Source organism: Salmo salar, chromosome ssa19, assembly GCF_905237065.1.
Source record: "Salmo salar chromosome ssa19, Ssal_v3.1, whole genome shotgun sequence".
In the NCBI taxonomy this organism is placed as follows: Eukaryota; Metazoa; Chordata; class Actinopteri; order Salmoniformes; family Salmonidae; genus Salmo; species Salmo salar.
Genome location: NC_059460.1, coordinates 77,994,472 through 78,007,914, shown reverse-complemented (window position 1 = coordinate 78,007,914; position 13,443 = coordinate 77,994,472). Strand labels below are relative to the sequence as shown.

Here is a 13,443-nt window from a genome sequence, read left to right as displayed (position 1 = left end):
CACTAACTCCGCCATGGATCGTTGGACAAAGCATATGAATGAGGTAGATTGTGTTTTTGGCTAAATAACGAAATTAAAAGGTGGTAAACACAGGCTTTAGAGATCACATTCGTTTTGTTGAGAATCTTCATCAGCTAGTCATTTTTTGTGAATTTGGAAGAATTTATGTAATTAAAAATAATCACATAGGCTTTGTTAACTGACTGCTATTATTCCTAAATCGGTGTTAAATGTTGAAAGTAAGGTCTGAGGTTATTCCCAAATCCTATTCTTTCCCCATACATTTTTCCCCATAGGGATGGCTGAACAAATATGGTGGTGGTTGATGTTATTGCAAGAAAAGTGTAGTGAGAGAAAGTGTTCCATTTACAGAGTAACTTCTATTTGTTTTTATTATATTAGCAGATCAGGTTGGGTTGCAGATTAGGTTGTAATCTATAAACTGTCTGGCTGCTTAACTAAATATGTAACTGTAAACATGCATATTGAGAGCTCCTCAGAGAGTAGAACTCTCATCACCCTACTCTACTGTATTCCCCTCTAGAAGCATCCGCACCTCCAGGCCACATAGGCATATCCAGTGAATCTGCAAATACTCTTGGTTATGATAACATGTAGACAATTACAAGTGACTGGTGAGATTCATTTAACAAGCTGAGGAGCAATAAACCCAACTGACATACCAATAACTTGGTAATTAGACCAGTTTTGTTGTTCAATTAAATGTATTTATTTTCTGTATACCAAAGAAAACCAAATGGCGATCCAACACAAAATGAAAGTACAAGGAAAAAAGCTTAATCAATATGCTAACACACTTATAACACACTGCCACCATTATTGTTCAATATTCATACCAATAAAAATTATCTTTCTTGAGTAAAGAGACATCATTAAAAACCGTTATGAGTCAATAATCAAAACAGTGATGAATAATGATAAAAATAGCAGAAGTAGTAGTTATAACAATAGTGATAATCAAGTGACAATGAAAAGTGATTAGAATAAAAAGCAGATCTCCATAAAACTACCTTGGACAGATCCCAGACTTGGAGCACAGCACTGCAACCCAGTCCTTGTTTTAGACACAAGCTACAGCTCGACACCATAAAATAAAAAATTAAAAAAGATTAGTAATTATGAAGGATATTTTTAAAATTGTAGTCTATGAGCCAAATCAAGTGCCTGCCCCATGTTATGAAGGCTGAAATGCATTCATCTGTAGCTCATGGTAAAAATCTTGGACTGGCTCAAATGTCAAGCCATGGGAGTTCCTTTACAGTTTGCATGAAGAACATCTCTGCTGCTCTGTCAACCTCAAGATTGCTTTTTGGTTTTTTTAAATGACAGAAAGCATAGGAAGGATAACTTTGGAATATCATTTTTTTCTTAATATATTTCTTTAAAAAAAAAAAAAAAAAAAAAAAAAGGGTAATTTGTTGTTTTGCATTTTGTCAAAACTATTAATAGTAACATTGTTAATAATATACAACTTAAAACAGAAGGAAAAACATCTTTAGTATTTTATGTGTCCTTCAAAACAGCACCTTTCATAGTTTGTGCGGTCTTGACTTTTTGCATGTCCCAATTGCTTACAGAAGTATCCCCAGTAAGACAAAGGTGACGACTAGAGTACCCAACTGACTCCCTTCTCCTGGTTTCTGGATTTGCATTGTTTCTACCCATACATAGATAAGTATTGGCTTGCAACCACATATGTTTCAAGACAGAAAAAAAATCATGAAATCTCAGAAATTAAAACCCCATTCTTTTCTATTTCTTGTTGTCAAGTCTGTTTCATTTGACCTCCCCAGGAAGTTGATGTATCCTGAACAAAAATATAAAACGCAACAATTAACTGTTTTACTGAGTTACAGTTCATATGAGGAAATCAGTCAACTTAAATAAATTCATTAGGCCCTAATCTATGGATTTCACATGATTGGGAATACAGATATGCATCTGTTGATCAAGGATACCTATAAAAAAAATATAATTTTTTTTTAAAAAGGGGCCTCAGGATCTCGTCACGGAATTGCTGTGCATTCCATAACCCGACCATGGGGTACTCTGTTCACAACGTTGACATTAGCAAACTGCTCGCCCACAAGACGCCATACACATGGTCTGCGGTTGTGAGGCCAGTTGGACGTACTGCCAAATTCTCGAAAACAACCTTGGAGGGGGCTTATGGTAGAGAAACTAACATTAAATTATCTGGCAACAGCTCTGGTGCCCATTCCTGCATTTAGCATGCCAATTGCACACTCCCTCAAAACTTGTGACATTGTGTTGTGACAAAACTGCGATTTTGTTATATATATATTTTTTTAAAGTGGCCTTTTATTGTCCCCAGCACAAGAGGCACATGTGTAAGGATCAGCTTGTTGATAGGCCACACCTGTCAGGTGGATGGATTATCTTGGCAAAGGAGAAATACTCACTAACAGGGATGTAAAACACATTTGTGTGTGTTTGGACAATTTCAGCTCATGAAACATGGGACCAACACTTACATGTTGCATTTATATTTGTGTTCAGTGTATATTGGTTGTTATAAAGGAATATCACTTGTTTCAATATTACCTCTTGAAATTATTTGTTGTGGATATTTTCATTGACCAAAAAAGGAAACATTATTTTCTTGCTCCACATTCATTCAATAGATCTTAAAACACCAGTAGTGAATTAATAAATTTAGAAATAATTTAACAAGTGTCAGGACTAAGACTTTCCTTGCACAGCAGTAAGGTCTGATCCGTTTTGTTTGAGTTAATGTAGATTTTTTTTGACAGACTGCAAGTACCAAAAACAATGTTTCCAATGTAATTAATGTAACTTACAATAAGACATCCAACATGCAACACACACATCTTTCATTAAGTAGAAAGACACTCTGCATAAGAATGCTTAAGAATAAAAACGTTTCATACAATGTAAAACGCATCAAAGTGCCGTATAATGAGAGTCTGCCCTCTTCAGCCTCTCTTTTCCCTGTCTATAGAGGATTGTCATGAGAACAGTGAGTGGGTGCATCTGAAATGGAACCCTATATAGTGAACTACTTTTGACCAGGGCCCATGGAGGATTCCATTTCAGCCACAGCCAGTGTGTTTACAGGAGGGGATAATCTGTTCAGTTTAACAGGCCAATTCTAGTCACAAGCAGTTAAAAGTACCTTTCGATTCCATGTGAAGTAGCATACACCATCTGAACACACGCCACCTGTATCCTAACAGAAAGCTTGTAGTGACACAAACACAATCAAGATGGCAAGTTCAACGCCACTAAAAACAGAGTTACTTCTCATTTCTGGTCCAAATCTATACAGTTACACGTAATCCCAGCAGTCTTTTTTAGTCAGTCAGATAATGGCCTAATTGTTTTTGCATAAGCACAGTCTTTAGGGATAATACACAAGTATTATAAGAGCGATTTAAAAACTGGGCCAGGATGGTTAAGGACAAGATTATAACCGCAGCCCAGGACAATATAAGGGACTGGTAAATGTTCACTCATTTGATAACTTTTGGTGAAGCAGTGTGACAACAGTGTATCCAGTTTGGATACAAGAACTCGGCAGAAAGACGTCCAATGCGAGGGAGCAAGGGTGGTAGGTGATTGGGCCTTTCCATTACACATTAAAGAATATTAGCTTGGAGGACCAGTGCCCAATGTGTTTATAAACATTTAAGGAGCCCAATGGGTCCAGTCTTTACCAGCACTGATGGGTGCCTTAGCTGGTGCTGCTGGGTAGGGGTGGGGAAGCTGAAGGGTCATCCACACAAGACCCGGAGGCGGAAACAGAAATAGACCCGCTATCAGATTTATTGCTGATGATGGTCGCTGGCTGGCCAAAGTTAGTGGTTCTCAGAGTGGCTAAATGTCGAAGGGAGAAGACATGGGATCTTGCTGCTGCTCTGGACTCAAAGCCTGTGTTGCAGGCCTGGCACTTGCCTCTCAGCGTCTCTCGGCCTGCAGGCTGGCCCCCGGCTGGGGGAGAAGAGGGCTCCAGGACGGTCAGCTGAACCGGTTTGGGAAGGATGGGACGGTGGGCTCGCAGAGCGTTGTACTGCAGGTAGCTGCCCGAGCTCATGTCAACCGTCTTGGAGGGATCTGACGACACAGGAGACTACAAAAGGCAGAGAGAAAGGGGCAGAGAGAGAAAGGTGTCACTCCAACACTGGCTTCTGACATACATGTTCAACAAAAGGTCACTGGTGTATTACCTCAACGTACATATATACAGCTCTAGACAAGAAGCTACATTTTAGAGCTGGTTTCCCAGACACAGATTCAGCCTAGTCCTGGACTAAAACGCAAGCACAATGGAGATCTCCATTGAAATAGATTTTTTTTGTCCACAACTGGGCTTAATCTCTTTCCTAGATAGCTGCCTGTAAAGTAAAAAAAAAAAAAAAGAATATCGCCACATACCAATTCATTGCATACTGTACAGTAAAATGTCTGACCAGTTTCTCCTGCTGCAGCCTCCAGCGTTTCTCCTTGGCGCGGGTATTCTGGAACCAGATCTGGACCACCTTGAGTGGCAGCCCCAGCTCCGTCCCTACCGCCTCACACTCCATCGCGTTAGGGTGAGCGCACGTCTCATAGCATGACTGCAGGATGGACAGCTGCAGACAGGACAGGTGTGTGCGTGGCCTGCGGGTGGTAGAGTGGTGCAGGAAGCTGCTCTCCGATGGAGAGGTCTTAGCGATGGTGACGGTGGTTTGATTACTTGCACTTGCTGTGGTGGTGGTGGGGGTGGTAGTTGCTGTGGCAGCAGAGGCAGGAGCAGAGGACGTGGCAGAAATGGTGATGGCAGTGGGGGCAGCAGCTGCACCGACAGCTGTGAAGGTACGTGGTGCTGACAGACCCAACTGTTCCCTAGACAGTGTGTTGATCTTAAAGGGGCCCTTGGCAGACCAATAATTGAGCCCATTTTGTTTTTGTGACGTCGCAGCAGGAGACTTGCTAATTGGCGTCGAGGGCAGTTTTGGCACCATGCGGTTGGTGGATCCAGGCCCGGCAAGTGGCTTCGCTTGGTTACGATCATCCACTTCCTCATCATCTTCCTCAACTTCCTCTTCAGGCGCATGTTTGGGAAGGGGGCGAGGCGGGGGAGGTCGGGTTTCCTTGGGGACGACAGGGAGAGCTGGAGCGATGCTTTTGGGGGCGATTTTGACCATTGTGACATTGTTTGTCAACTCCATTTTGGTCTTTGGCACTGCAGACACATTGTGGCTCACGGAGGAAACGGAAGAGGCCACCTCCTTGGGCCTGTTTGGAACTGTTTTTTTTACATTTTCCTCCTTCTTCACCTCCATCTTTGGGATGGCCCGTACTGGATTGGTTACAGTTGAGATGCTGCTGTTGGAGTTTGATTTGGGGGTGCTGGAGAAGATGGGTTGTGACAGTGGCCAGGTGAACTTGATGAGTGGTTTGCCCACAGCTGCCAGAGTGCCATCACTGATGAAGCGAACCTCACCCTTGCGCTCCCTAGCCCGCATGTTCTGGAACCAAATCTGTACAACTTTCTTTGGGAGATGGACCCACTCTGATATCTGCTCAAACTCGTGTTTCCCGGGATTTGGGTCTTTGAAATAGCAGCCATAAAGCACATTTAGCTGCTCCGCCTGGATGATGGTCCTGGAACGTCTCATGTCCCGGTACCGCCGTGCTTTGGGCCTGCCTTTCTGATCCCTCTCCTCTTTCTCCCTCATGTAGACAGTGCTGGCCTTGGCCATGTTATTCCCACTGACAAAGCCACTGCTGTTGGAAGTCGTTTGCTCAGGTTTGACCTTGACCACAATGAGTCTCCCTTCCCCAGGTACCCCAAAAGCTGTGGGCCTTAGACCGAGTCCATCAAGCAGACGGCCCTTTTGTGCTGAAGTCTTGTCACCCGTGAGAGACGTGGAGGAATAAGACGTTGAGCTGTTGCTTTTCCCAATGCTGAGATCTAAAGCAGCCTCACAGTCTCCACCATTAGACATGTAGTGGGAGGTGTGGGTATGGGAGGAGAGGGATGATGTAATGAGAGGGTCAGAGAACCGGGTGATGTTAGGGGGGTTTGGAAAGGCAGGTACTTTGCCTCCATCTCCTTCTGCAACTCCGAGCCCAACCACTGAGGGAGGGAGAGAGAGAACATAAGGGCTATGGAACTGAGTAGAGAATGGAGTGAGGGACAGAGACAGAGGTAGGGAGTGTAGAATGCCACTTGGAAGCCGTTGATGGTCAATGGTGACGGGAAGGTGGGAAGGAGGATCAGCTTGAGCCTCTAGTTGTAAATCCACGTCAGGGTCTAGTCTCTCCTTCTTAACCTCTACCTCCTCCCGCTCCAACTCCCTCTTTCTCTTTCTCCTCTTCGCTCTCTGAGCTGCGGCCTCCTCGGCATCATCGTCATCCTCAGCGTCTGAGAGGAACACAGTGGTGGAGCGCAACACCTTTCCTCCTGAACCCTTGTCTCCTGACAGTTCTACCAGAGCCTCCTCTTTAGCAGGGCTGCCTGGCCCCTCCCTCATGGAGCCACTCAGGCTGTCCTCATCACTCACAATGACAGAGGTGTAGAATTCTTCATTGTCTGAGGTCAGACACGAGTCCCCTTGGCTCTCCCTCCCCATCTCTTTACGCCCTCCACTATTTGACAAATCCATCGCGTGACTGCCAGAGGCCTCGTCGCTGACCCCACCCTCGGTCTCATCTATTGTAAGACAACCTTCGTCTTCGTTATCAAGACCCCTGTATTTTTTACCATCGCCTGCAATGCTGCTCATGTGCTCTGTTCCCCCAGCTTTCTGCCTCTCTTTGGCTCGTCGGGCATCGGTGAGCCACTTGCGTACCTCCACCTCGGTGAGCCCCACCTCCCTGCCCAACGACTCGCAGTCATCACGGGGAGGACTGGCCGCGTCAGCCTCGCTACGCGACTCCAGAAACGCACGCATAACCTGTATCTGGAACTCTGACAGTATCGGGGGGCCTGAGAAGTGGCGAGCCCTGAAATGAGTATGGGGACGAATTGGATCAGGGGAATTTAAGGTGCGCTTAGAGGGGCTAGATTCTGGGGAGCAGACAGAGGCATAAGGGCTTGTGCCAACTTCAGATTTTTGAGGGGTAGAATCAGGGCTAAGCATAAGATTTAAAGTGGTAGGACTTAGGCTTGAGTTGCTGGTAACAGACGGTGAGCGGTCACTACACTTGTCATTGTCCCCACCTTTCTCATCTGGCCCCATGTGACCTGCTGAGTTCCCGCTCTCCGTTGTGCTCTCTTTCATTTCAATATCTCCATCTATCATACATGACTCAGCCCTGTTATTTTTGCTTACTAAGGCGCCGAGATGCTCTTGTGCATACCCCTTACCATCCTCCTCACAAATCTCTCTTTCTCCATCATCACATTCCATGGACCAACTTTCCTCCTTCTCAGCCTTAAGTGATCCTTTCTCATCAGCTGTCGCCTCGTTTGTGTCTTGCTTCACTTTGCTCTTGTTTGTTTGGCTGTCTTCTGAACAGGCTTGTGTGATTGCTTGGAGACCGACAGCTGGCCACTGGTTCTGTAAGCTACTGAGTCTTTGGGCCAGGATAGCTTGCTGGGCAGCATTGAGACCTAGTAGGGGTATTGACTGGGTCAGAAGCTCTGGGTTTAGTCTCTGGCTTTGTGTTTGGAGCCCATTCAGGATAAAGGGGATGAGCATCTGAGTCTGGGTTATGAGCTGAGGTGAGGCCGTGGCAGGGGACGCACCAGCCGCAAACAGAGAGGGGAGGAGGGAGTGTGAGATAGCGCTTGGGCTGGACGTGAGGAGGGTGAGAAAAGCAGAGACTGCCTGAGCAGAGGTCACAGGGGAGGAAAGCAGTGAGGGAGCCGGCTGGGTTTGAATTGCTTCTCCATCTTTGTTAGTCATTGCTGCAGCAGTCTGGCTTGCCGGGGTGACACAATTGCTGCTGGTGGTGCTAACCAACTGTGCAGCACTGCTCCCAGACGTAACAACTAAATTAGTAGCCATATTGGTCCTTCCTGAATTTCCACCTGCACTGTTGGCAGAGATTCCTGCATTTCTGCTACGAGTCTGGTGCAAAACAGATTTCAAATGACTCTCCAGGGTGATGGCATGGTTGTAAGAGACTCGACACACAGTGCACTGGTAGGGCTTGTTTGATAGATATGGCCGAGACAGAAAAGGGACTGAGGGAGCGGCTGAGGTCCCATTTTCACCACCCTGTTTTAGAGATCCTGTTCTCATCCGTTGCACATGGGATGCAGAGTTGTAGTGAACACTTAATGCGGTCCTGGTAGGAAAAGCCTCTAAGCACGCATTACACTTGAATGGAGGACTGTCATCGCCTTCAGCCATTACACAATTTGTACCCGTTGACTCTTCATTGTTGTCAGGTGTTTCTGTGGACTGATTTCTCTCCTGACGAGTCTCAAAGACAACTCCACCTCCCTCCGGGTCTCTAGCTGCTCCTGCCTCCTTATCCATCTCTTTATCTTTGTCTCCAGACCCAATGAGAGTGTGCCTACTGTCAGAATTATGTTGGGGTCCGTCAGTGTTCTCATTATTATGACACGGGTCTGAGAGGGAGGCGGAGGCTTCTAAAAGCTTCAGCTGTAATGACGGGGCATCTGATGTAAAGGAGAAAGGCAAGATATTTCAACAGCTTTTTTTGGTAGATGGAATCCTGACAGCACCCGATTAATTTATTTCCTGACAACACAAATACAGTCATAGCAAAATGTATGCTTGTAGGTGTTACAATACCCTCTTAGTAACAGGCGTTTAAAATTAGCACAAGCTAGATGTTTAGGTTACTCTGTCAATGTGCTTGTATCCTCCATTCAAAATAAATTCAGAAATACAATATTGATAAACTAATCCACAGAGCAAAATGGTGGGTACTGCGGTCATTCAAAGGAGAAACTCACCTGCGTCATGCTGAACATCGGTGTCCACTCCACTCGCCCCCTGTTTGGGAGCAGCCTGGTGAAGAAAATGTGATTAATTCATTCTGAAAAACACGTCAAGGAAACATTACCTTAAGACTAAATTCTGCTGACACAGGAACCAACTGCTTAGCTTTGCAGTCCAACAAGAGAGCATCTTAGTACAAATTGGTGACTCATTCTGCAATATTTCACATAACCAGTGATCCACTACTAATAATGTCTTAAGGGGGTAAATAAAGTTCTATTGAACAGTCTAAAATCCCACAATTATGTACACACACAATGTACAATCATGTATACACACAATGTACAATAATGTATCATGTACACACAATGTACAATAATTTATCATGTACACAAATAATGTATCATGTACACACATAATGTACAATAATTTATCATGTATACTGTTTGACATCCAAGTATCATTCATGAAACACATCACCATAATAACAGACACACAAGTCAAGTTTTGTAGACCCATGTGATGTAGCGTAGCACTACTTACAATGTCCAGCAGCTTGTCTACACAGTTAGGGAGCACGCTATGATTGCCAGACAGGTGCAGAGAAAGGGAGCCCCTGTCTGGTAACCCTTGTTGACACAGGGGGCACAACCACACCGCCACCTCGTTGCTTTCACTGCACACCGTCTCTCCAGACTTCTCCTGCAAGATCAAAATGTGTTTCAGCGGATAGAAAAATATTGCTTTGAAATTAAGACCATATCCTGGGGTGTTTCTTTGTATTAAAAAAATGTCATAGGGTACACAGTGCAAATGTTATTTCAGTAAGTATGTTGGAAATGGAAATCTACATAAACCTAAATAGTGAGAATAATCCAAGTTAGTCCTCAATATAGATAACTATCAGAAGAAACACATATAGCCTATCGCTAGTCTAATTGTTTAGGCTACAGCCAAAATAGTATGAACTAAACTTGGTCCAAATAAATAAAAACAGACAAAAATACAGAATATTTTCTGACTCGAATGCAATGTCACTTCACTTGGCACGAAGAAACATTTATTCCACTTCAATTAAATCGTTGTGAATGGACTGATTATTGACCTTGACCAGCACACATTTAGCAAATTTCAGAAACAAGTACGATATCTAGGGTCATACAAAACATAACGTCGCTTCATTGTAACTAATGAGCGAACCATGGGCCATTTGAACGTTATCACACACACACCAATATAATAGCCTAGTAAATGGCCAGCATACCCCACCACGAGACAATGCAGTGTTGTCCTTTTCCAAAGCTCCCTGGCAGAAATTTAATTGTGTAATTAGACCGAATGACCCTATTATTAGGCTACAACTTTCACTTCTAAATTAATCGATGAGCGATAAAAAGATACATGCCGAATACCAACACTCTGCTGTATTGCCCACTTCCGTCCTCACCAATTAGCTAGCTAGCCGTGCCCAGAAAATATCGTTTTACCAGCAAGGTTGCATGATTATTATGGTTGTGAGAGTGCAATGCGTTATAAACTATAGTTTAAGGATTTATACAACGGTATTGATAAATTCCCATTGCTCTTCATTCTTTAGCTAATTAAGCTACAGATTAATTAGATACACGGAACAGTGGTAAATCAATTAGCTAGCAAGCTAGTTAGCCAAGCTATCAACGTTGTGATGCTAACTAATGTTGTGAAATGCAACAAACACTAGTTCTTCTGCTCTGCAATTATAAAGACGGTTAAAACAGAGACTCGAACCTACCGCATTGATTATTCATTAACGTTGCGAAATTAAACAAAAGGATCAAACAATTGTGCCAGCCTGCTAGCTAGCAAGATAACCCGTCGCACTCAACCGTCTTTCAACTAGCTAGTCCAGTAGCCAAATAAATAACTTATCCCAGGTGTACATGGCTACACATCCTGAAGCATAACGTTCCACTACAAATAGATACACAGACTGAGTCGCTAGGCTTTTGGTTCCCATCCGAAACCTCGGCCTTGAGTGGTTCCCTTACCCCACAGATTGTGGGCTTCCAATCGGGCATCCAGTATTACGCCACCCGCTGCCTGCTCAACAGCGCAAATTGAGGCCTACATGGACTAAGCTATTTAATTAATGAATATGGCTTCCCTTCACAGATGTGTAAAAAAAAATAAAAAAAATCGCACCCCTCCTCCCTCACCATTCCACAAAACCCAGGACGCATTTTAATGATCAGTTTCATTATCCAAGAGTTTTAGTATTCATGAACATCTTAACAATCATTGTAGATAGCTTCGTGCAATAATTGACAAAATAAATCAAACGCTAAGCTACTTGCACACTGCGCACGGCAAAGGGGGGTGGTGGGGTGAAGAGAAGGGGAGGCAGAAAAGTTTGGACATTTATGTTCGAATTCGGTGCATTAGAACTATTTGATATACAACAATTCATCGTTCGATTGTTGTTCAAATGATAGTTTCAATCTTCCAAACACAATCGCAATTAAGACATCGACAATATCGTTTAATTAACTTCTGAGCAATTAGTTAATGCATTTACCTGCATGGTCGCCGCTCCAGCACACGCTTCCTCTCGCTCTTTAAAACTGAAAAGTTTTCCTGCTCGCCCTCCCTCGCCTGTTCTCTCTCTCCCTTCGTCTCTCTCCCTCCCTCTTCTCTCTAGTAAACACACGACAGCTCCCCCCAAGGCTGATCGCTGACATTCAGCAGGGACGCAGACGTGTCGTCAATATAAAACCTGTATGTAACAATATGAGTTGATTCAAATAATATTTGTCTCGTCGAACCAGTTTTGCTGTTTAATGTAATGAAGCACGCTGAGAGTGGGCTTTTCCAGAGCCATGGCGACTGATCTGAATAAGCATTTGTAAAATTCAATCAACCGGATTGAATCAGATTTCATACCCAACATCCTGATCCTGTATGGGGGGGGCATCAGATTAGGATTAAAATAACTAAACAGAGTGAATAGTTTACAGATTGAAACTTTAAACAACTATATAGGAAATGTATCTAGATAAAACGTTACATTTATTTCGAATTATAGTGAGCCAATATATTTATTCGATTAAAGCTATTTGGTTTCTGTTTTGTTTCTGAGTCCAGCAATTGTAGGCTATTCAATGAGATTGGCACTTTTCACTTGGGCCTAATAGGATCGCCCCCTATCTAATTAGGTCACTTCTTCTACTGCTTCTATTATATCATGGCGGTAAACAAACAAACGTTTAAGTCACTTCTTATTTCACCAAACACTTTTATATTACTGTACATTTTATTGCATAGTAGTGCGTCACAATTGTTGCATTAGCCACGGGGGATTAGGGTTATAACAAAGATAGAAAGAGTATAGTGTATATGTTTAAAACTGCTACAGTTGTTTTCCAATCTCTGTAATGTACCTTTTCTGCGTTATTATGACGGGCTATGATGCCCGGGAATGCAGTAATCACCTAGGTGTCCATACTGCGCCTTTTTAAAATACTTGCAGCTGTCAGAGATTTAGGAAAGCTCAAACTCCAACATATTTTGCATGATTGTTGATCGGTAATAACTTGTTACCATATCCTTACCATGTTATTACCACTATATTCCGTGCTTTAATGTCCGATAATTGTGTATTTACGTTATAAATATTTTATATTGTCTTTATTTTTCCCCTTTCCAACACCAACCTTTAGTTATGTTTGACGATCAGAGGGTTCAAGGAAAAATGGATGTCCACCTGCAAAGATACCGCCGAGAGCACTATGTAAAATTACTAACTGCACATACAGCTGTACATTGTAACAAATAGTAGCTGACTAATGTCAGAGAAAATTCTGCACATTATAATACTTTGTTTTAGTTTGTTATGTCCTGAACTTTGTCTAATTAAACTGGTTAACACTAAAATGATGGTCTAATTTTGTTATTACAAACATGCAATGAAAAGTTATTATGATTGGTTTCCAGGTATGTCCTGCTGTGCTGTCTAGGTGGCGTCTCTTTTCCCCCAACGCAGTTCAGCCAAAACCACGCCCCGTTATTCAGAGAGGCGTTCTACAACGCTCTGAGCGCTCTCCAAGTCCGGAAGTGAATATTCACGTAGCGCGAAATTTCAGTCACTAATTAATAACATTTTCCCTTGTATTTCCAAATTGAAAAATATAATAACATAATGTCGTGGACCGAGCTAGCTATTAACATCCCTTAACGCTCAAAGACAGATTCAATGGCTGTAGCATAGAGTATTCGACTGAATTATTAGCTAATAAATATTTGAGAAATTATGAATAATAAGCATTTGCGTTTACCTGATAGTAGACTACTAATGACAATATATCAAAGTCAAATACCGAGATAGCTGACCTTCAATTTAGGGAATACAGCAGAGTTATGAGACATTTGTACAACTCATTGAAACTTTGAAAATAAATACATTGGCAAATGTTACCAAACATGATAATAATAGGCCTGCATTACGGTAGGCAGCTAATTGTTAAATTCCACTGTCCATCCTTACCTTGAAAGGTCACTGTCT

The 13,443-nt window shown here is 43.0% G+C and overlaps 1 protein-coding gene across 5 annotated transcripts; it reads right to left on the bottom strand.

Moving 5' to 3' along the window:
* Window positions 1-706: 706 nt before the first annotated feature.
* On the bottom strand, window positions 707-12,912 carry LOC106579616 (zinc finger homeobox protein 2). 5 transcript variants are annotated; one of them, XM_014159706.2, is made up of 6 exons: window positions 12,596-12,912; window positions 11,461-11,658; window positions 9,450-9,608; window positions 8,921-8,975; window positions 4,473-8,620; window positions 707-4,132 (listed from the first exon to the last, which is right to left on the bottom strand). In XM_014159706.2, exons 2-6 carry the CDS (start codon window positions 11,464-11,466, stop codon window positions 3,737-3,739), a joined length of 4,764 nt encoding a protein of 1,587 aa, XP_014015181.1. In that variant the 5' UTR covers window positions 11,467-11,658; window positions 12,596-12,912; the 3' UTR covers window positions 707-3,736. The 5 variants fall into 5 exon arrangements, with proteins under 5 accessions (XP_014015181.1, XP_045558722.1, XP_014015180.1 ...); XM_045702766.1 differs by lacking the exon at window positions 11,461-11,658; XM_014159705.2 differs by lacking the exons at window positions 11,461-11,658; window positions 12,596-12,912 and adding an exon at window positions 10,934-11,233.
* Between the last annotated feature and the right edge of the window lie 531 nt (window positions 12,913-13,443).